General features: G+C 47.0%; 1 protein-coding gene across 3 annotated transcripts in view; it reads left to right on the forward strand.

Moving 5' to 3' along the window:
• mpped2a (metallophosphoesterase domain containing 2a) overlaps window positions 1–25,076 on the forward strand; it is a 121,387-nt gene that overhangs the window by 36,490 nt on the left and 59,821 nt on the right. For all 3 annotated transcript variants that reach the window (XM_055649267.1, XM_055649269.1, XM_055649268.1), the window contains exons 3-4: window positions 59–240; window positions 22,483–22,708. In XM_055649267.1, coding sequence (XP_055505242.1) covers window positions 59–240; window positions 22,483–22,708 — 408 coding nt within the window. The remainder of the gene's footprint in view (window positions 1–58; window positions 241–22,482; window positions 22,709–25,076) is intronic.

Consider the following 25,076-nt stretch of genomic DNA (forward strand, 5'->3'; position numbering starts at 1 on the left):
ACGCCTTGTTAACTCCCGTTCATTTTTGTCTCTTTATCTCATTGTGCACGCCACCCAGGGTCGACCCCGTCCCGTACGACACTCCGAAGCCAGCGGGCCACACGCGGTTCGTCTGCGTCTCTGACACACACTCGCGAACGGACGGCATTCAGATGCCATACGGGGACATTCTGCTACACACGGGCGACTTCACAGAGCTCGGGCTCCCCACGGAGGTTAAGAAGTTCAACGATTGGTTAGGTAAGAGACTTTTTTTCTTAACTATTGCTCTCTGTGACCCCTCCCCCCCAATTAACCTCCGCTGTACAAACGCCATTCACAAGTTTGATAATTAAATCAAAGCGCCCGTGACTGCAGGTTGCTGCAATCGAGACGGCGGTTTTTAATTAGCGATATCTTCTACCGTTCCTCTCCGTTTCTCCCCAATCCCAAACAACAAATCCTTCTTAAACACGAGGAACTCGAGGGGCCGATTGATGTGAGAAACGGACACAATAGAGGTCTTTCTGAAGCACCTCAAGTGGATCAGACTGTGGAGCGGTTTAGACAAATTATTGTGCATCTTCACTCTTTCCTAAGTCGGTAATAATGGAGGGATAATGAATGTGGCCTTTGTAGCATTGTCTGGGTTCCATGCTGTCAGATTCAGAAGGGGGGAACGGGCTCCCTTGACAATTATCCTCCTCGGTTTCATCTGTGCTAGTTGTTCCTTCCATGCAAAGGCCTGTTTTCTCTAGAGGTTTTCTTCAGAGGTTAAAGCACTTGTAACCGGGATAGAAGCCTTCGGCCAGGACAAGTGTAAGGACATTCCTACCGTCCCAAGTGAAAACTGAAAAGCTGCAAATAGTGGAAAGTCTGAAATAAGAATCAGTAAACGCTGGAAACACTCAGTAAATCGCGCAGCATCTGAGGGAAGGGAAACGGAGCCAACACCTCAGGTTGAAGTTTGGCAAAAAATGGTACGGCACAGACCAGGAATGGCTGAGTGACATTACTGACAGTGGTTTTGATTCAAAGATACAGCATGGGTGCAGGCCCTTCGGCCCATCAAGTCAACGCCTACAATCAATCACTTGTTCACACTCGTTCTGTTATCCCATGTTCGGCACCAGCCACGTACCATTTGGAGAAGCTAAAGCCCTAAAATCCCGCATGTCTTAGGGATAGAGCACCTGGAATACCCCTTAAAGGTCACTGTCATACATGCCTCCATCACCACCCCAGCACTGCATTCCACACACACACCACACTGTCTAAATAAAAAAGTTGCCTCTTTCCCCGTGAAGCCATGTCCTCAAGTCTTTGACGATTTCACCCTGGGGAAAATGGTTCTGACTGGCTATCTTATCTGGGCCTCTCGTAATTTTATGTGCTTCTATCAGCTCTCCTCTCAACCTCTGACATTGCAAAGAAAACAATTCAAATTTGTCTAACCTCTTCTTACAGCAAATACCTTCTAATCCAGGCAGCATTCTGGTAAACTTGTTCTGCACCCTCTCCAAAGCTTCCTCCCTTGCTGTAATGGGGAAACCACAACTCCACATAGTACTCCAAATGCAGCTTCATGGCAGGTGGATGGGGTTCGGAGGGAGAGGTAGATCAGCCATGATTCAATGGCAGAGTAGACTTGATGGGTCGAAAGGCTTAATTCCACTACTATTCCTTATGACAACCAAGTATCAAATCTTTGGATTTGTGGGCAGCTGAGGAGAATTTCGTTTTTTCAAAGTGATGAGGGTCTGAAACTCAAAGATGAACGAGTGGAGGAGACAGAATTCTCACCTCATTTTCCAGGTATCCAATAAGCATTTATAGAAGTTGATGACGGTGTATCTGGAGCAGGTTTAGTTTAATTTAGAGATACAATGTGGAAACGGGCCCTTCAGCCCACCGGGTCAGCGCCAACCAGCGATCCCGCACACTAACGCTATTCTACGCCCACTAGGGACAACTCTACCAAGCCAAATAACGTACAAACCTGTTCGTCTTTGCAGTGTGGGAGATAGAGCACAGAAACAGGCCCTTCAACCCACCGAGTCCACACTGACCAGCGACCCCCGCACATTAACACTATCCTAGGGATAATTTACATTTATACCAAGCCAATTAACCTACAAACCCATATTTCTTTGGAGTGTGGGAGGAAACCAAAGATCTCAGAGAAAACCCACGCAGGTCACAGGGAGAACGTACAAACTCCGCGCAGACAGCAGTCAGGATCGAACCCGGGTCTCTGACGCTGTAAGGCAGCAGCTCTACCACTGTGCCGCCTGGCGGTTTTCAGGACAGGTATAAGAAGCCAACAGTTCTCGAGTTGTGAATCTTTAGAGTTTTCCACCTCAAGGATCATTAAGTACTTTTAAGTCAAAGTATGATGGATAAAACTGTATGTCTTAATTCCATTAGTGAGAAAAATGCACCGGATTAACTTTCATCAGCATTTGCAGAGCATTGAGGAAGAATGTCAAATATTCACAACCCTCCCAATCGAGGAAATTCCTCATCAATTCTGGTCTAATCCTGAAATCCATGATTCCCAGGTCTGGCCTCCACAACCAGAGGAAACTATTCTAATTATTTATTTATTCCAGGAGGTAGAGTCACAAACAGTGCCATCGTTTATGGTCCATCACTAATTCTCCCGACACTAGGAACTAGTTAAGAGTCAACCTCATTAGTTGATCGACACAAAATGCTGGAGTAACTCAGCGGGTCAGGCAGCACCTCTGGAGAAAAGGAATAGGTGACTTTTCGGGTCGAGACCTTCCTTCAGACATCTGAAAAAGGGTCTTGACCCGAAACATCGCCTGTTCCTTTTCTCCAGAGATGCTGTCTGACCCGCTGAGTTACTCCAGCATGTTGTTGTCTTTATTCGGTCTAAACCAGCATCTGCAGTTCCTTCCTATACAAACCTCATTGGGCTGGAGTTACATATAGGCGCATCAGACAAAGACAGCAGTGAATTAGATGTGTTTTTTTTAACAGCTTTCCATTATTGCTGATGCTAGATTGGTGACCCAGCTGCAAGAACTGCTGCCTTATAGCACCAGAGACCCAGGTTCAATCCTGACCTCTGTTGCTGCCTCCGTGGAGTTTGCATGTTCGCCATATGTGCTATCTCCATGTGGTCCAGTTTCCTCCCACATCCGAAAGATGGGTGGGTTTGTAAGTTAATTGGTTTCTGCAACATAGAACTAGTGCGAACGGGTGATTGATGGTTGGCGTGGACTCAGAGTGCCGAAGGGCCTGTTACCATGCTGTATCTGTAAACTAAACTAGATTATTATACCTTATTCAATGATTATTCCCAAGCTGTAAGAGTGGGATTTAATGGAGACACAAGAGACTGCAGATGCTGGGATCTTGAGCAAAAAAAACCAAAGTGCTGGAGGAACTCAGCGGGTCATGCAGCATGTGTGGAGGGAAATAGACGAGCGACGTTTCGGGTTGGGATTCTTTACAGGTACAGCGTGGAAACAGGCCCTCCGGTCCACCGTCCACTCCGACCAGCGATCCTTGTACACTACCACTATCCTACACACGAGGGGCAATTGACAATTTTACCAAAGCATATCAATATCAGTACCAATATTCTTGTATCAATCAATATCAATATTCCTGCCACATCAGCAGCTGGCAGAGTGGTTCGATTTCCATTGTGATCATTGGAGCCACTTTGACCCAAATAAGGGTCGCAACCGGAAACATCACCTATCCATGTCCTCCACAGATGCTACCTGACCTGCTCAGTTACTCCAGCACTTTGTGTCTTTTTTCCACCTATCACTTCTCAGGCTTTGCCCCACCCCCACCTCTTTTCCTGCTTTCTCTTCCCCCCCCCCCCTACTACAAACAGTGTGACGAAGGGTGCCGACCCGAAAGGTCACCTACCCATGTCCTCCAGAGATGCTGCCTGACCCGCTGATTTACTCCAGCACTTTGTGCCTCACTTTGTGTTCTATGCTTGCTCGGTGGTGCACGTGACAAAGGTTAAAGCTCAAAGTTCAAGACAAAGGTTAAAGGTCAAGATTATCCCCGATGTTGGGGAAGTCCAGAACAAGGGGTCACAGTTTAAGGATAAGAGGGAAGTCTTGGGGACCGAGATGAGAAAATCATTTTTTACACAGAGAGTGGTGAATCTGTAGAATTCTCTGCCACAGAAGGTAGTTGAGGCCAGTTCATTGGCTATATTTAAGAGGGAGTTAGATGTGGCCCTTCTGGCTAAAGGGATCAGGGGGTATGGAGAGAAGGCAGGTACGGGATACTGAGTTGGATGATGAGCCATGATCATATTGAATGGCGGTGCAGGCTCGAAGGGCCGAATGGCCTACTCCTGCACCTATTTTCTACGTTTCTATGTTTCTAAAAGCAGACGGCATTCAAGCCACAGTGGCTGGTGCAAAGTCACTGCAGATGCCCAAGCAATACGTAAAAGCTTTTTGGGCAGTGCACTTAGTCTGCGGTGCGATATAGCTCTCTGGCAGTGCTTTAGAAGCTGCAATTAAAACATTATTTGATTAAAGTCTGCTGAGCTCAGAAAATAGAATCACATATTGACACATTTAAAAGTAATGTTCGATTCCACTCAAATGAAGTCTGAACAATCTACCTCGAGAGCAGAAAATGTAATTTATTTGAAATAATTCTATTTTGCTGCCGTACTGCTCGATACATAGTAAGCTGATTTAAACCTTCCATCTCTTTTTGATTAGTGAAAATGTGCCACATAAATTGATCTGCGTTACACTCGGGGGATGTTCCCGAATTTTCAAAAACCCACAATGGCTGGGTTTATTAAATTGTAGCGGATTATGCCACTGCTGCTGTAGTTTCAGGCAACCCCGACACCTCACAAAAAGAAGTTAAGTCTATAACTTGTTTATTAAGGGAACATATTGCAGCTTTTTTTTTTAATGGTGTTTGTCCTCTCTGTGTCTGCTGGTGCAAATATACTGTTTGCCTGCAGATTAATTAACCCCTTCTTGTGTGGGAACAGTAGAAAATACTGGAGAGTCAGCACGGGTGGCACAGCAGTGCAGTTGCTGCCACACAGCGCCAGAGACCCGCGTGCGATCCTGACTACGGATGCTGGCTGTACACAGTCTGTACATTCCCCCTGTGACTGCGTGGGTTTTCTCCGGGTGCTTCAGCTTCTTCCCACACTCTAAATGTGTACTGGTTACTATGTTGCATAGGAAGGAACTGCAGATGCTGGTTTACACCAAAGGTAGGCACAAAAAGCTGGAGTAACTCAGTGGGTCAGGCAGCAGGGCCTGTTTCCACGCTGTATCTCTAAAGTCAAGTCTGTTTAAATGTCTTATGTACCGACAATTGAACAATGTAATGGAACAACAGCGTAACATGCCTGTAAATGCAATGCACAATTTGCTAGATCTTGAGATTTTCAGTATAAGAGCAGGGAGGTTCTACTGCAGTTGTACAGGGTCTTGGTGAGACCACGCCTGGAGTATTGCGTACAGTTTTGGTCTCCAAATCTGAGGAAAGACATTCTTGCCATAGAGAGAGTACAGAGAAGGTTCACCAGACTGATTCCTGGGATGTCAGGACTTCCATATGAAGAAAGACTGGATAGACTCGGCTTGTACTCGCTAGAATTTAGAAGATTGAGGGGGGATCTTATAGAAACTTACAAAATTCTTAAGGGGTTGGACAGGCTAGATGCAGGAAGATTGTTCCCGATGTTGGGGAAGTCCAGAACAAGGGGTCACAGTTTAATGATAAGGGGGAAACCATTTAGGACCGAGATGAGAAAAACATTTTTTCACACAGTGAATCCGTGGAATTCTCTGCCACAGAAGGCAGTTGAGGCAAGTTAATTGGCTATATTTACGAGGAAGCTAGATGTGGCCTTTGTGGCTAAAGGGATCAGGGGGTATGGAGAGAAGACAGGTATAGGATACTAATTTGGATGATGAGCCATGATCATATTGAATGGTGGTGCAGGCTCGAAGGGCCGAATGGCCTACTACTGCACCTATTTTCTATGTTTCTATGTCTATGTACAGGATACTATGTTGTATAGGAAGGAACTGCAGATGCTGGTTTACACCGAAGGTCGACACAAAAAGCTGGAGTAACTCAGTGGGTCAGGCAGCAGGGCCAGTTTCCACGCTGTATCTCTAAAGTCAAGAGTGTTTAAACGTCTTATGTACCGACAATGGAACAATGAAATGGAACAACAGCCTAACATGCCTGTAAATGCAATGCACAATTTGCTAGATCTACCATCTCCTTAACTGTGAAAAACCTCAAAAATCAAGGTTTAACTAAAACAAAGGAACAAGAAGAGCCAATTCTGAGCCATTCAATACGATTCTGCCTTTCACTGAATCGGTTCCATCTACCACGTTGCTTCATAACACTGAATACGTAGGCTTATCAAAATAATGCCCATTTTAATGCTTTCGATTTACACCCCCCACCCCCACTCCCACCCCCCTGCCCAGTCTTAGAGGGCCATCTCTACTGTCCTTTGTGTGAGAAAACTCTCCTCTTTATTACTGCTGAATAGTTTGCCTTTAACTTCCGAATTCACCTTCTTGCCCTGGATTCCTCTGGCAGAGGCGATGACTGTCTTATTCATCAGAAGAAAGGTCCCGACCCGAATTGTTGCCTGTCCATTTCCTCCACGGATGCTGCCTGGCCCGCTGATTTCCTCCAGCACTTTGTATTTTATTCAAGATTCAAGCATCTTTAGTTCTTCGTGTCTGTTATTCACATTAGCTGAGTATTTAGAGCTTCAGGATTTAGAGCTTCAGTATTTAGTTTTAGAGATTCAGCGTGGAAATAGGCCAAGCCGACCATCAGTCATCTTTTTGTACTAGTTCTATGTATCACAGCTGCAGAGAAAGTGCAGATTTAAAAATCCAAAGGCTACAATGAGGGTAGGGTGGTGCAAAGCTACACCGGGTGGCATGGTGGTGCAGCGGTAGAGTTGGTGCCTTGCAGCGTTCACAGTGCCAGAGACCCAGGTTCGATCCCGACAACAAGTGCTGTTTGCGTTCTCCCCATGACAGCGTAGGTTTTCTCCAAGATCTTTGGTTTCCTCCCACACTCCACAGACGTACGGGTTTTGTAGGTTAATTGGCTTGGTATAAATGTAAATTGTCCCTCGGCTAGTGTTAATGTTGGTGGGTGTGGACTCGGTGAGCTGAAAGGCCTGTTTCTGTGCTGTATCTCAAAACTAAATTCAACGAGGTCGAATGGGAGATGTAGAATTTATCCTTCATTTATGAGAGGTTCTGATAACGTGGGGGACGAACTGTTGTTGAATCAGGTGATAAAAGCTTTTAAGCTTTTGTATCTTTTGTCCATCAGAAGAGGGATGAAGAAGGAATGACCGGGGTGTGAGTGGTCCCATTATATTATTAAGAAATGGTAAAAACCATTAGCTTTCATCTCTGACTTTCATGGCTTTGCAAATTTGCAGTTGAAAGCAGTGTTAGAGTATTCCCCTTCCACCACTTGAATCCCCTTAGACTTTGTAGCCCCTGATATGAGCCGACAACAGAACATGGAAATGTTTCTTTGCAGCAGTGAAAAAAGCCCTGTAAATGCAATGCACATTTTGCTGGATCTGCCGTCTCCTTAATTGTAAAACTTCAAAAACAAAGCATCAAGAAGAGGAAATTCTGAGCTACTTTGCCATTCTGTAAGATCCTGCCTTCTCTGAAGCAATTCCATCCACCATGCTGTTTCCATGACACTTAATATGCAGGCTTATCAAAAAACCTGTAAGGAAACTTCACCCATCCTTTTTCTCCAGAACAAAAAATAAGTATATCTATATATTTAAAAAAACAAACACAGATAAACAAATAAACAGACAAATTATGTTGCAATAAGAACATACGAAAAGGGAGAAGGAGTCAACCATTTGACTCTTCAAGCCTGATCCATCATCATGGCTGATCTTGTACCCCAATGCCATTTTACTCCCCTTACTCCATAATCCCTCAATGTCTTCATTATCTGGAAATCTAGCAATTGAACTCGCTAGAACATCCAGGGTGGAGATTTCCAAAGATAAGGCATGACAAGGTGCTTACACGATCGGTCCTTCTGCTAATGAGGAAATCGTTCAACTTTTTTTTTTAATTCCAAAGATTCATCACCCTGCAAATGTAGGAATTTCTCCTCAATTCAGTCCCAAATAGTCTGACCACTTGTTCTAGATTTCAGGGAAACTCCCCTTTGAACTTTAGAAACGCAGCGTGGAAATATACTCTTCAGCGCACCGAGTCCGCACCACCCAGCGATCACCCCGTACACTAGCGCTATCCCATACACTAGGGACAAATTGCAGAAGCCAATTAACCTACAAACTTGGACGTCTTTGGAGGGTGGGAGGAAACTGGAGCAGCAAGAGAAAACCCACGCGGTCACAGAGAGAACGTACAAACTCTCAAGGGCGGTCAAGGGTGACAATGTACAAATGGGGCCACATCGAGGGTACAACAGCCTGTGACTGTGGCACACTGACCCAGACAATACAACACCTATTACAATGCCCATTGCTGTATAATCAATGTACTACTGCAGACCTTGCACTTAACACTCCAATAACGCAACAATGTGTACAGTAGTGGCGAGTCACTCTATAGCATAAGGACACAAAGGAAGAAGGCAGCACCCGTTGTCATGGTGGAACCCGGGTGCCCTGGTGCTGTAAGGTCACTGCTCTATCGCTGCGCCACTGTGCCGCCCCCTTCCTTCATCCACCCTGTTGTGCTCTCAAAGTATTTGAGGCCATTCACGTTGAGGTCATGGACTATATTGTAACTTTAACCTGCCTCTATGTCATTGGCAAGAAACGCCTATCGCCTTTGTTGGCCACTGAAGTGGTGATCACCTCTGCGGTTCATATTGAATGGCCCTTTAGTAGTGAGACCATCAGCTATGGAAAACCCTGTGGTTATTTTTTAATAAGGAGAGTTTAACGATGTGGAGTACTGCAGCACACAATGACTTTTAACTATTGATAAACTCTGATCTTTTACTTTTAAATCGTGAGGGGAATAGATGGGGTGAATGCACAGTCTTTTACCTGGAGTAGGGGAATCAGGAACCAGAGGATATACGTTTAAAGTGTGAGGGGAAAGATTTAATAGGAGCCTGAGGAGCAACCTTTTCACACAAGAGTGTGGTGGGTATTTGGAACAAGCTTGTCAGAGGAGGCAGTTTAGGCAGGTGCAATAACAATATTTAAAACACACTTGGATAGGTACATGGTTAGGAAGAGTTCAGAGGAATTTGAGCCAAACACAAACAAATAGGACTAGTTTGTATGGGGCACTTTGGTCAGTATGGACGAGTTGGGCCGAAGGGCCTATTTCTGCCCTGTATGACTCTATACAACCCATGTCAGCAGTCGTACGATCTTTTCACCCAAGCTGAACCTCAGTAGAAAAAAGCACATTGTGCAGAGAGTCAATGGTTAGCTAACCCTTAATGAATATGTTAAGCAACATTGCACATGCCATTGTGGCCTAGCCAAGAATATTTCTTCCCAAAGCAAAATAATGCAGATGCTGAAAGCCTTTAACCTTGCATAATGGGTCAGGCAGGGCATGTAGGGAAAGCAGATGATTTGGGTCCATTGACCATGACCCGTGCGCTTCTGTTGAAAATTCATTGACTTCAAACATTTATTCTCTTTCTCTCCCCATAGATGCTGCCTGACCTGCTGAGCATTTTCTGTTTTTAGTTTCATATTTCCAGCATCATCATCAGTAGTATATGCCTCTTGAATTAAAATATTGGGGGGATGTGGTGGGGGGGTGTTTAGGACTTCTCCAGAACTAGCTCTTATCAACTTTCCCTGAATGTCTCAAGAGGTTGGGAGGTGAGGTGAGGTCGGGGTGGAGATGTATGTGTCAGAAGGCACACGTCTGAGACTTAGCCCCGTGATGTTCCGACATCACAAAGCCGTCTAAAACCTTTTAACGTGATGTGAATAATTAAGCAGAATTAAACGGTTTTAATTAGAATCATAGAGTATTACAATGTGGAAACAGCCCCTTCGACCCAACTTGCCCACACCAACCAACATGTCCCATTTACACTAGTCCCACTTGCCTACGTTTGACCCATATCCCTCTAAACCAGTCCTATATTCGTAACTGTCTAATTGCTTCTTAAATTAAATGAAGTACATTTATTGACAAGATATTAAATGACTGTAAATAATTAAAAATAATACTTAGCATCCCTGTTCTGCAGATCAAGATTCCCTTCAAATGAATGAGATCACTGATCCATCGCCTGGTCTGCCCTTGAGCTTATTTCCTTGTGTCAGACATTTCACAATGAATGTCAGTTATTGGGATGAATACACAGAGCATGTTCGCTATGGACCAAACTCGGAAAAAAAATTCCTCTTAGTTTAGTTTTAGTTTAGTTTAATTTAGAGATACAGCGCGGAAACAGGACATCCAGCCCACCAGGTCCGCGCCGACCAGCGATCTCCGCACACTAACACTATCCTACACACACAAAGGACAATTTACACTATAACTTAACCTACAAATCTGTGGACTGTGGGAGGAAACCGATGTTCTCAGAGAAAGCCCATGCTGGTCACCGGGTTTTCTCCGAGATCTTCGGTTTCCTCCCGCACTCCAAAGACGTGCAGGTAAATTGTAGGTAAATTGGCTTGGTAAATGTAAAAATTGCCCCGAGTGTGTGTAGGATAGTGTTAAAATGCGGGGATTGCTGGTCGGTGCGGGCCGAAGGGCCTGTTTCCGTGCTGTATCTGTCAACTAAACTAAACTATGTAAGCGCAACATCGTTCTTTCTCATGGCCAGGTCACGCTTCACCTGACCTGTGCAACGCCTTTTAAGTCCAGGGCATGAACTGATCACAGGGTGAGCCTTTAGGTACCATTTCAATGCTGCCCCATCTGTCAACGCTCTTTATTCCGACACTGCTTCAGCTGTACATGCCATCCCACAGAAAATATTAAAAAATTGATAAGGGTTATAAATAATTCTGTGTTTTGTCACTCACTGAACAACAGTGGGATTGCAGCAAAGTGCATCAAGTTAATGTGAAATACCTGTGTAGCAATACAACTCTCCCTTCCTTTATATTGCATTAGTGAGCCAGCCAATATGCTTTAGAATTCCCCCGACCAATAATTCAGAAAGTATCTCGGTTCAAGCTGCCTAACTCCCATTTTCTCCGGCTGGTGATTCATTTATCAGGGTGCGTAAATAATTCAGTGTGAGAAACGGAGAGAAGTGGAGCTGGTGCAAAGCAGAGCAGTCGAGGCTCACAGACAGAGTGAAAGGCATTACTATGGCTGCAGAGGGAAGAGGCATGCGGAAACCTCACCTCTGGCTGGATGCATTGTACTCCTCGCTAACCCATCAGCTCAGGAGCACCCCAGGGTGGCACGGCGGTAGAGTGGCCGCCTCGCAGCGCCAGCGCCAGATTACGGGTGCTGTCTGTACGGGGTTTGTGCCTTCCCCCTGTGACCACGTGGGTTTGCTCTGATTTCCTCCCACACTCCAAAGACGTACAAGCATGTAGGTTAATTAGCTTCGGTAAAAATTGTAAATTGGCTCTGGTGTGTAGGATTGTGCTAGTGCGCCGGGATCACTGGTCCGCGCGGAAACGGTGGGTCGGAGGGCCTGTTTCCATGCTGCATCTATAAAGGCCGTGTGCTCAGTCCCCTGCTCTATTCACTGTATACCCATGACTGTCGAGTTGGACACAGTTCAGTTTAGTTTATTGTCACGTGTACCGAAGTGCAGTGAACAGCTTTTGGTTGAACAATAAATCAGCATATGGGAGTAAGATTAATAATCTAATTGAATGGTGGCAGATCAACAACCTTGCTCTCAAGGCCACCAGAACCAAGGAGCTGACAGTTGACTCTAGAAGGGGAAATCCAAGGATCCACAAACCTGTCTCATCAACGGGTCAATAACCTTGAGTTTCTGGGTGGCCATATACATCTCTGATGATTTACCCTGGGGCCCACCCGCACATTGATGCAATCACAAAGTTGGTAGGCCTTTGTTAGTTGGGGCATTGAGTATAAGAGTCAGGAAGTCACGATTCACCGCTATAAAACTTTGGCCCGGCTGCATTTGGAGTATTGCATGCAGTTCTGATCGGGCCCACGTCAGGCAGGATGTGGAGGCTTTGGAACGGGTGCGGAGGGGGTTTACCAACATGCTTGACTGGATTAAAATGTTTTGGCTACAAGGAGAGGGTGGATAAACGTGGATTGTTTTCCCTGGAATGTCTCGGGTTGGGAGGCGACTAGAAATGAATGAATGAATAAATATGTTTATTGGCCAAGTATTCACATACAAGGAATTTGCCTTGGTGCTCCGCCCGCAAGTGACAACATGACATACAGTGACAGTTGGGAATGACACATAAAACATTAATAATAAACTAATAATAATGATAGCGTATGAAATTATGAAAGGCGGTCAAAAGCATTCTCCCAGGTTGGAAATGTCAAAGACTATAGTGTATCGGTTTTAAGGTGTATAATGGGTAAAGTTTAAAGGAGATGTGTGTGGCAATTCTTTTACACAGAGAGTGGTGGGTGCCTGAAACCAGTGGCGGACTGGGTCTAAAAATATTGGTTGCCAGGAGACAAAGGGGGCCCACTTCATCAGGGTCCCACTTGCCATCCGCCACTGCCTGGAACATGCTACAATAGGTGGTGGCCGAGACAGATACGATAGTGTTTCTGTAAAAGACTTTTAGATAGGTGCATGGAGATGGAGGGTTATAGATCACGTACTGGCAGAGGAGATTCATTTATCTTGGTGTCATGTTTGTCACAGACATTGTGGGCTGAAGGGCCGGTACTTTGCCAGGTTTAATGTTCTATTGTTCTCTCCTCCCCCCCTCAGCCATTCTCCGCATCGTTGAAAATATTTCCACCTCTAACTTCTCCCGCCTCTGCTCAAACATTAGCTCTCTCCACCCACACTCCCGAGCTCACACAGTGTTACAGTCTTTTGAGGTGTGGCAGAGGCTCACTTGTACCTTCTCCAACCCCATCTACTGTATCCGCTGTTCCAGGCGTGGACTCCTCTATATCGGCGAGACCAAGCGCAGGCTGGGCGATCGTTTGGCTGAACACCTACCTCCGCTTAATCTGCCTAAACCTACCTGATCTCCTGGTTGTGAAACACTTTAACTCACCCTCCCATTCCCACACAGACCCCTTTCTGTCCTGAGCCTCCTCATCTGTCAGTGAGGTCAAATGCAAATTGGAGGAACAGCACCTCATATAAGCTTGGGCAGCTTGCATCCCAGCGGTATGAATTTTGATTTCTCTAACTTCAAGTAACCCTTGCTTCCCCTCTCCCTCTGTCCCTTCCCCATCCTAGTTCTCCCACTTCTTTCACCGACCTCCTGATTAATATTACTGTTTGTAAGCCTCGTTGTCACCATGCCCTCACCCAACAATGAACCGTTCTACATTTCCTTGATCATCTTCCACTTTGAGCTGGTCTTTTCACACCTTGCATGTTCTTTGTACCTTCCCATATCTTGGCTCCCTCTCCCCTGACTCTCAGTCTGAAGAGGCCTCGACCCAAAACCTCACCCATTCTTCCGCTCCAGAGCTGCCGCCTGTCCCGCTGAGTTACTCCAGCTTTTTGTACCTACCTTCCTAAAATCCGCATTGCTTTTTTTTGTGTGTGGGGTTGGGTTTAAATTCAACTGTCCGGTGCATACTACAGGTGGGATTCGCAAAGACAGGTAGTCATCGGCCTGTTTCCTTTATCATCATTACTTTTTCGCATATCTTTCATTCATTTGTTCTATATCTCTCGTCATTACCGTCTATATCCCTCGTTTCCCCCTCCCCTGACTCTCAGTCTGAAGAAGGGTCTCGACCCGAAACGTCAGCTATTTCTCTTCTCCAGAGGCGCAGTCTGACCCACTGAGTTACCCCAGCTTTTTGTGTCTATCTGAGGAATTTTACCTTCTCCATCTGAGGAACGGAGAATTAAATCAGTACCTTACAATCTGGCTGGAAATTGCCTTGGAAGGCTGGAGGTCCTCTCGCCCCGACTGAACTATCCTTGTGTGTATGAGGCTCCCTCTGAAGTCTGAGTGCTCTTGTCTGCAAAGGGTGATGGTATCAGTGGAAATGTTTTTATTGGCAGGGTTTCAAACTTAATATTGTTTCAGTCTGCCGCAAGCGTTATTTCAGCAGAAGGATTTGCCCTTTACAACCTTGCAAGTAATTAAACCATTTCTTGGTAGCTTGGCTCGTGTGTGAGCCTGGGCTGTGTTTGGACAATCGCAGCAGGGAAAGATGGTCTGAATTTTCACTAATTAGATTTCCCTTTATACAATAAAGCAACTTTTTAATAGCCCCAGTGTCACTATTCCTCCCTTGTCGAAAAGCTCCACCCGCTCATTCAGAGAACGTTCCTCTTCCAATCTGACGGGTTCATTTTATGTGTTTTTGGGGGGTATTGAGTGCAAGTGTCAGGAAGGCATGATGCAGCTCCGCAACACTTTGGTTGGGCCACGTATGGAGTTTGGCATACTGGTCACCCCATTTGGTACGGTGGCGCAGCAGTAGAGTTGCTGCCTTGCAGCGCCAGAGACCCCTGTTCGATCCTGACTAGGGGTACTGTCTGTACGGAGTTTGTTCGTTGGCCTTGTGGCCACGTGGGTTTTCCCCGGGTGCTCGGGTCCCCCACACTCCAAAGACGTGCAGGTTTGTAGGTTAATTGGCTTGGTAAAGTTGTAAATTGTCCCTAGTGTGTGTTGGATAATGTTAGTGAGCAGGGATCGCTGGTCGGCGCAGACACGGTGGGCCGAAGTGCCTGTTTCCCTGCTGTATCTCTCAGGTAAATAAAACTAAAGTAAACTATAACAATCAGGAAGTTGTGATACATCTCTAAGTTTTTATTTGGAGTATTGTCTGATTTACAAGAAGGATGTGGAAGCTTTGTAGAGAGCGCAGAAGAGGTTTACTAAAATGCCTTCTGGATTAGGGGCGTATTAACTAGGAGGAGTGTGTTTTCTCTGTAGCATCAAAGGTTATGGGTTACACAATAGGAGTATATAAAATTATGATATGAAATGCCATGATATGATATGAAATGCCAAAGACTAGAGAGCATTGGCAGATTCAATCCTGACTACGGGCGCTGTTTATATGGAATTTGTACGTTCTCCCTGTGACTGTGTGGGTTTACTCCAGGTGCTCAGGTTTCCTCCCGCACTCCAAAGACGTACATTTTTGTAGGATAGTGCGAGTGTCAGGGGTGATCGCTGTTCGGCGTGGACTCGGTGAGCCGAAGGGTCTGTTTCACAGAGAGTGGTGAATCTCTGGAACTCTGCCACAGAGGGTAGTTGAGGCCAGTTCATTGCCTATATTTAAGAGGGAGTTAGATGTGGCCCCTGTGGCTAAAGGGATCAGGGGGTATGGAGAGAAGGCAGGTACAGGATACTGAGTTGGATGATCAGCCATGATCATATTGAATGGCGGTGCAGGCTCGAAGGGCCGAATGGCCTACTCCTGCACCTATTTTCTATATTTCTATATTTCCTCACTGTATCTCTAAAATTTAAAGCTTTAAGGCGAGGGGGGCAAGGAGATGCGCAGGGCAAGTTGTTTCTCCACTGAAGTTGACAGGTGTCTGGAACGCGTAGCCAGGGGTGTTGGTGGAAACGGATATGATTGTAACCTTTAGTTTTAGTTTAGCGTAGGGATACAGCGCAGAAACCAGCCCGAATGCCCACCGAGTCTGCACCGAGCAGCGATCCCTGTGCACTAGCGCCACCCTACACGCTACAGACAATGAACCTACAAACCTGTGCTGTCTTTGGAATGTGCAAGGAGACCGAAACACCCGGGGAAAACCCACGCCGTCACAGGGAGAACGTACAAACGGAGCACCCGTAGTCAGAATCGAACCCGGATCTCTGGCGCTGTGAGGCAGCAACTCTACCGTGTCACTGTGCCGCGTTTAAGGGGCACGTGGATATGCGGGGAATGGTAGGTTGTAGACCACGTGAAGGAAGGGCGGATCCCTAAGTACTCCCCACTCATCAGACGGGTTAAACCAACTGTAAGGACAGTTAAAGTCTGGTCAGAGGAAGCGGACTTCACACTTCAGCAGTGTTTTGGAAACACTGACTGGAAGGCGTTTGCAGCCCAGGCCACCCTTGACTCTCACACGGACATTGATTCCTATACATCCTCTGTTCTGGACTTTATAAACTACACCATCAATAGTGTCACCTCCCTCAAACAGGTGACCATATACCCGAATCAGAAGCCATGGATGAACAGCGAGGTCAGGCTACTGCTGAAAGCACGGGACACCGCTTTCAGGTCAGGCGATGCTCGAGCCTACAGTTCATCCAGGGCTAACCTGAAGAGGGGCATCAGGAAGGCCAAGCACTGCCATAAGCTCAGGATTGAGGAGCACTTCAACAACAACTCCGACCCCCGACGCATGTGGCAAGGCATCCAGGCCATCACGGACTACAGACCCTCCAACATCACCCCCACATCCAGCGACGCCTCCTTCCTTGAGGAGCTTAATCACTTCTATGGCCGCTTCGACAGGGACAATCTAGAGACAGCCATCAAGGCTGTGCTACCTGCCGATCACCAACCCCTCACACTCACCCCCTACGACGTGTACGTGGCACTGAGTAGGACTAATGCACGTAAAGCTGCTGGCCCTGACGGCATCCCCGGGCGCGTGCTCAGTGCCTGTGCTGCGCAGCTGACAGACGTCTGGACTGACATCTTCAACCTGTCACTTGCCCAAGCAGTTGTCCCCACTTGCCTTAAAGCCACCTCCATCGTGCCAGTGCCAAAACACTCCACTGCGGCAAGCCTCAACGACTTCCGCCCAGTTGCACTTACCCCCATCATCACCAAGTGCTTCGAGAGGCTGGTCCTGGCACACCTCAAAAGCTGCCTACCCCCCACACTGGATCCCTATCAGTTTGCCTACCGCAAGAACAGGAGTACGGAGGATGCCATCTCAACGGCACTTCACTCCGCCCTCTCCCACCTTGACAACAGAGACACTTATGTAAGAATGCTGTTCATCGATTACAGCTCAGCATTCAACACCATTATTCCATCAAAACTGATCACCAAACTCGGTAACCTGGGCATCGACCCCTCCCTCTGCAACTGGATACTGGACTTTCTAACCAACAGACCCCAGTCTGTGAGGTTAGACAAGCACACCTCTTCAACCCTCACCCTGAACACCGGCGTTCCTCAGGGCTGTGTGCTGAGCCCCCTCCTCTACTCCCTCTTCACCTATGACTGCACACCTGTACATGGTACTAACACCATCATCAAGTATGCAGACGATACAACGGTGATTGGCCTCATCAGCAACAACGATGAGCTGGCCTACAGGGAGGAGGTCCAGCACTTAGCAGCATGGTGCGCTGACAACAACCTGGCCCTTAACTCCAAGAAGACCAAGGAGCTCATTGTAGACTTCAGGAAGTCCAGAGGCGGCACACACACCCCCATCCACATTAACGGGACGGAGGTGGAACGTGTCTCTAGCTTCAGGTTCCTGGGAGTCAACATCTCCGATGACCTCTCTTGGACCCACAATACCTCTACTCTGATCAAGAAGGCTCATCAGCGTCTCTTCTTCCTGAGGAGACTGAAGAAGGTCCATCTGTCTCCTCAGATCCTGGTGAACTTCTACCGCTGCACCATCGAGAGCATCCTTACCAACTGCATCACAGTATGGTATGGCAACTGCTCTGTCTCCGACCGGAAGGCACTGCAGAGGGTGGTGAAAATTGCCCAACGCATCACCGGTTCCACGCTCCCCTCCATTGAGTCTGTCCAAAGCAAGCGCTGTCTGCGGAGGGCGCTCAGCATCGCCAAGGACTGCTCTCACCCCAACCATGGACTGTTTACCCTCCTACCATCCGGGAGGCGCTACAGGTCTCTCCGTTGCCGAACCAGCAGGTCGAGGAACAGCTTCTTTCCGGCGGCTGTCACTCTACTAAACAACGTACCTCGGTGACTGCCAATCACCCCCCCTGGACACTTATTATCTATTTTTTATTCAAATCGTTTGCTATGTCGCTCTTCAAGGGAGATGCTAAATGCATTTCGTTGTCTCTGTACTGTACACTGACAATGACAATTAAAATTGAATCTGAATCTGAATCTTAATGTTCATAAGTTCATAATAGGAGCAGAATTAGGCCATTCTGTCTATTAGGTCTACTCCGCCATTCAATGATGGCTGATCTATCTCTCTCTCCTAACCCCGTGCTTCTGCCTTCTCCCCATAGTCCCCCGACACCCATACTAATCATGATTCTATCTATTTAAAAAGGAGCTGCTGATGCTGGAAAATCGAAGGTACACAAAAATGCTGGAGAAACTCAGCGGGTGCAGCAGCATCTATGGAGCAAAGGAAATAGGCAACGTTTCGGGACGAAACGTTGCCTATTTCCTTCGCTCCATAGATGCTGCTGCACCCGCTGAGTTTCTGCAGCATTTCTGTGTACCTAAGATTCTATCTATCTCTGCCTGTTACTTGGCATCGCGTTTAGCACAGACACTGTGAGCTAAAAGGCCTGTGTCTGAGCTATTGTTCTATGATCCATCTTCTACAGAAGTGCAATGGGAGCTATCAAGGGAATGGAATCAATGCCTGCAATCAACTATTGGATGGATTGTGTGGGTGAGAAAGATCTGAACTTTCTCTAATTTCTTACTTTGCTTGCAACCACCCAGGAGATTAATTTTATACTTGCCCGTGCCAATGTTGTGGTTGTGTTAACAACCAATAACTCAAGGGGCCTCGGCTACGGACCCGGATAACAAATGTTTACAACCGCACCGTTGCAGTTTTCTCTCAGTTTGCATTTTTTAGGAATTAATCTAATCGCGGTTCTAATTTATGGGAATCAAATTTGTGACATTAATAACAGGAGCCGCCACACGGCCGTTAGTCACCTAGAAACCAAAGTGACGCAAGATTAATCCAGGGTCACCGCTTTCACTGGAATTAATACGTGGGAGTTAAAAATGGATTTGTGTCTCGCGAAACGCTGCCTTGTGCTCTTGGGGTCATTCCTTTTGCTGTCACCCGATTTAACTCATCACCTGAGTTGAGCAGTTCCAAAAAACCGAAGAAATTGCCCTGGGTTAATTGATCGTGTGTTCTGTGGACTTGCAGGATTTGGGAGGCGACTTAGAATGTGCACTTTGCTGCGATGCCTTCTCACTAGGATCTGCGGTGGTTGGTGTGGAACAATAGGGGAGGCGCGCAGAGGGGAGGCGCGCAGAGGGGAGGTGGGCAGAGGGGAGGGGCGCAGAGGGGAGGGGGCGCAAAAGGGAGGCGGGCAAAGGGGAGGCGGGCAAAGGGGAGGGGCGCAAAGGAGAGGGGAGGCACGCAGAGGGGACTTGGGAGTGCTGGTCCATGATTCCCAAAGAGTCGTTTTGCAAGTCGGATGGCTAGTAAGGAAGGCAAATGCAATGCCGAGGCTTTATTAGGCACTGGTCAGACCACATTTGGAGTCTTGTGAGCAGCTCTCGCCCCCACATCTGAGGAAGGATGTTGGAGAGGGTCCAGAGGAGGTTTACAAGAACGACCCCAGGGAAGGTTAGGTTAACATATGATGAGCGTTTGTCGGCACTGGGCCTATACTCGCTGGTGTTTTTATAAGGATGAGGGGGTGTCATTTTGAAACGTACTGAATAGTGAAAGGCCTGGATAGAGTGGATGTGGACTGGGTTTCCACTAGTGGGAGAGTCTCGGACCAGAGGCCATAGCCTCAGAATAAAAGGATGTACCTTGGGAAAGGAGATGAGAAATGTCTTTAGTCAGAGGGTGGTGAATCTGTGGAATTCATTGCCAATGAATATTTTTAAGGTGGAGATTGACAAATTCTTGATTAATATGGGTGTTGGGGGTTATGGGGAGAAGGCAGGAGACTGGGTTTGAGGGAAATACTACAGCCATGATTGAATGGGGGAGTATTTTCGTTGGACCGAATGGCCTGCTTTTGCTCCTATGACATGATCTTAAGGCACCATGTTCAGCACAGACATTGTGGGCCAAAACGCCTGATCCTGTTCTGTTCCATGTTCTGTGTTCTAGTGACCTGGCAATAGCCATTCCTGCCCTTCACTCAGGAGGAAGGGGCGCAAGGTTTTTGGGTCTCGTACTGCTGAAGAAACAGCCTGGTGCTGAATTTCTTTGCAAGAGTATTTGGCATTCCCTTTAAGCCCAGGGCTCCAGTTATTTTTAAAGAGCAATTTTTCTTCATAATGTTCTTCCTTCAAAGAATTATGGGGAAGAAATTGCAATCTCGGCAAAACCCAGTTTGTGCAATGGGACTGCAAAGTTTCACGACTGAAGCTCTGTGCTCCTGTTTCTGAGGAATTAATTTTGATGTGCTGCTTTAATGTAGGTGTAGCCTCGCTCCACGATGTCTTGTATGGGTGACATGGTGGTGCAGCGGTAGAGTTACTGCCTCACAGTGCCAGGGACCCAGGTTTGATCCTGCCCATTGGTGCTGTCTGAACGGAGTTTGTACGTTCTCCCCGTGACCATGTGATTTTTTTTTTCCCACCGGATGCTCCGGTTTCCTCCAACCCTCCAAAGACATAATGGTTTGTAGGTTAATTGGCTTTGGTAAAGAATGTAAATTGTCCCTAGTGTGTAGGATAGTGCTGGTGTGCAGGGATCTCTGGTCTGTGCGGACTCGGTGGGCCGAAGGGCCTGTTTCCGTACTGTATAGACTAAACTAAAAACTAAAACCATTTCACGTTTTACTTCTGCCCAGATGGCCAGTTCTATCCAAATGTTTTGTTAACATTCTTGGAAGCAACATGGACCATCCTTGGGATTAGCCAAAGGATGCTCGGATTCATGTCGAGTTTCAAATGTAATCTTCTCTCAGTAATGCATGGGTGTTCTCAGTGTTTTGTGCTTAGGTCTCTGAAGTGGATTAGAACATGCAACCGTGGCTCAGGGATGGAAGATCTACCTATTGACGATACAAGAGATGGAATTGGGTTATTGGCTACATGTTGCCATTCGGACCAATGTATTAGTCTTGTATGCTCCTGTTGTCAGGTTCATCAAATGTCCCTGACAATTCTTTACTGGTGATAGTGGGTTCTGTGATGGGGATGGGCATTAAGGCCAACCTAGGTAGACAGGAATGCTGGAGAAACTCAGCGGGTGAGGCAGCATCTAGGAATAGGTGACGTTTCGAGATGTTTCAGACTGATGTTGGGGTGGGGGGGGGGGGGGGGGGGGGGGGGAAAGAAAGGAAGGGACGGAGAAGGAAGAAGGTCAACCAAGAATTAACGACGGCATTGTTCAATCTTTGGGACTGCATCAGGCCCAGACAACTGGGACTTGCAGTGACATCATTTGGACTTGTGGTGATGTAATTGGGACCTGTGATCCCATAGCTTGGGTTTGCAATGACATCATCCAGACCTGTGGTAATGCCATTGGGAACACAACTGAAGTAGACAGAAATGCTGGAGAAACTCAGCGGGTGAGGCAGCATCTATGGAGCGAAGGAAATAGGCAACTTTTCGGGTCAAAACCCTTCTTCAGACTGATGTGAGGGTGGAGGGGTTCTGGAAGAAGAAAGGAAGAGGAGGAGCAAGTGGGCTGAGGGAGACTTGAGAAGGGGAGGAGAAAGTAGTGACTGTCTGAAATTAGAGAAGTCAATGTTCATACTGCTGGGGTGCAGAAGGAGCGAAGGAATAGGTGATGCATCTGCTGTTCCTTCTTTAACACAACGGGGATTTGCAGTGACATCATCAAGACTTGTGGTGATGTCATCCAGACCTGTGATGCCATAGATTGGATTTGCAATTGCATTGTCTGAAACTTTGGTAATGTCACTGGGACTTGCAGTGGCATCATCGAAACTTGTGGTGGTGGTGGTGTCACCGTGGCCTGTGATGGCGCAACTGGCATTCGAAGTGGCATCATCAAAACTTGCGGTGCTGTCAGGCACAATTGTTGATGGCACGATTGGGAATAGCGGTGACATCAACGAGACTTGTGCTGATGTCACTGGGGCGTGTGGTGACACATGCGAGGCTTGCAGTGGCATCATCAAGCCTCACAGTTTCACCACCATTTGCGATTTCATCGTCAATCAGAGTGGGATAACACAAAAACAAAAACTGGGAAAAGCAGAACGGCTCATCAGGATTCTTTGTAGCCCTCTAATCTCACAGAATGTTTCCGCCTGTTTTATTCAGCTCTATAAAAATCTGGGGGACTGGGGCCCTGCTCTGTTTATTGGATAATTAAGAAAGATTAATGGTGCCTGGTGCAACCTTTGTTGTTATTGCAACAATTGCTCTGGCAGATTTTTTCGGTGCTCAAAAACATTCCTCGTCTTGCCCTTTACGCGATCCTTGAGTGTGTTTAACAAGGAAAGAAGGTTGTAATTAAGTGTCTCATTTGCAATTACAGGAACCCTTCCCTATGAATATAAAATAGTCATCGCTGGAAACCATGAACTGACGTTTGATAAGGACTTCATTGCCGAGCTGGTGAAGCAGGATTATTACCGCTTCCCATCCGTCTCCAAGTTGAAGCCCGAGGACTTTGACAATGTCCAGTCTCTTCTCACCAACTGTGTTTACGTGCAAGACTCAGAAGTGACGGTGAAAGGGTTTCAGATATACGGCACTCCATGGTAAGTGTGGGATGTCTGCGGTTTGTCCCGTCAGCAAGGTTGGAGAGAATGGAATAAAAGCAGAAAATGCTCAGCAGGTCAGGCGGCATCCGTGGAGAAAGATGCTGAGCTGCTGCTTCAGGATCATTAGGGCACAAGTAATAGGAGCAGAATTAGGCTATTCGGCCCATGAGGTCTACTCCGCCATTCAATCCTGGCTAATCTATCTCTCCCTCCTCACCCCATTCTCCTAACTTCTCCCGGTAACCCTTGTCATCCATTAGAGATGACTGTGGACGAAACAAACGTGGATTTCCAGCACATAGAACAGCACAAAAACAGGCCCTTCAGCCCACAATGTCTGCTCCAAATATGATAGTCACACAGTGTATAAACAGGCCCAACCTGCCCACACCAACCAACATGTCCCAGCTACACTAGTCCCACCTGCCTGCATTTGGCCTATATTCCTCTAAACCTGTCCTAAACCTATCCAAATGTTTCTTAAACGTTGCAATTGTCCCTGCCTCAAATAGGCTCAACTACCTCAACAATCTGATGCAAAGTCAAACTAACCTGCACTGATCCATATCCCTCCATTGCCTCTTAAATAGCATTATCCTATCTGCCTCCACCATCACCCCTGACAGCACATTCCAGGCCACCCACCACCCCCCTCCCTGTTATAAAACTTGCCGCGCACATTTCCTTTAGACTTTGCCCCTCTCACCATAATGCTCTGCCCTCATTGCTGCCCTTTCTGTTTCTGACTGTCTACCCTATCTATTCCTCTCATAATTTTCTAAATGTCCATCGGGCCTCCCCTCTGCCTCCAACGCTCCAGAGTACACAATCCAAGTTTGTCCAAGGTCCCCTTCAAGTTTATACCTTCTAATTTGGGCAGCATTCTGGTAATCTGCAGCTGTTTTGTTATTCATGGATGTACAATGGGAAACTATTGGGATAGCCAGACTTGTTGTTGACCAAAGCATGTATGAGGTTTTCTGCAGCAGAATAATTGAATATTGTTACATAAATGGACAGAGAGAGTTCTGGTGATGGGCAGCGTAAGTGGTAGGAACCTCAGCCCAGGATCTAAAGCAGGATCAAGTTTAAGGTCATCCAGTTTTACCTCGGGATGGGTAATTGTTGGGTGTGTGATGGAGGACTGTGTGTTGTCAGTGTTCATGTGGATCTTAATTAAAATACAGTATGGAAACAGGCCATTCAGCCCACCGCGTCTATGCCAACCATCAATCACCTGATCACACTAGTTCTATGTTATCCCACTTTCACATCCACTCCCTGCACATTGGGGGCGATTTGCAGAGGCCAATTAACCCGCAAACCCGCACGTCTTTGTGATGTGGGAGAAAGCCGGAGAAAGCCGTTGCATCACTGCGCTGCTCCACCGTGCCACCCTGAGGTTTGAAGATAAACAATTGTCTCTATCTGAAGCCTGGGGTCATATGTACAATAATGTGAATAAAATTAACCTTCCTCCAAAGGATGATAGCCCTTAAGATCCTGTCCCACCAGCATGCGATTGCATGCGTCTAGCGCGACCAAACGTGGTCGCTTGAGGCGTACGGCCTCGCGGGGCCGGTCACCCTTCGATCGGCGGAGGGGTATGGTGTTGTGCTGGGCTGGTCCACACATCACGCGGGGCCCAAAAAATCTTGCACTGTTCGAAAATCCCGCGCGTCAACGGCCTTTCGGCCCGCAGCCGCATTGAGGCCGAGCGCAACGTCTCGACGGGCGTACGCAGCATCACGACGCCGTACGCAGCGTCTTGACATCGTATGCAGCATCTTGACGGCGTACGCCTAGCACGTGGCGTTGCGCAATGACGACACCACCCGATGCCGTGCGACTTCCAAATTCAGTCGGCCCACCTCCTGCCCAGCTCTTTGGTGAGTTTGACATAAATTACGTCACGCGCGTACTTACCGCGTGCTTAGCGCGAACTCAGCACGAACTCCGCTTCCGTTTGGTCGCGCTAGACGCATGCAATCGCATGCTGGTGGGACAGGCCCTTTAGAATTCCTTGTAGGCTGGAAATTCTGGTTTGCAGTATTAGTCTACAAATGCATCGTATGCTGACATACCACTCCTCCACTAATGCCTGTGTCACATTTACTCTGTCTCCTTCACTAAGCTGGGAGAGGATTGCAAGATGAGTGTCGGTCTTAGAACTGTGCAAGCAACAGATTAAACATGGCTCCAAAGTAGTAGAAGGAAACTGAAATATATAATTGAGAAAATGAAGTTCCTGAAAAAACAGTGCAGCAGATTATTACATTTATGGTGACGTTCTATAGTTAGACAGGAACGCAGGCTTGTAAAATAATATGGGATGGTGCTGGCTTATCCCGCTGTTTCTCTGTCT

Source organism: Leucoraja erinacea, chromosome 18, assembly GCF_028641065.1.
Source record: "Leucoraja erinacea ecotype New England chromosome 18, Leri_hhj_1, whole genome shotgun sequence".
Classification (NCBI taxonomy): Eukaryota; Metazoa; Chordata; class Chondrichthyes; order Rajiformes; family Rajidae; genus Leucoraja; species Leucoraja erinaceus.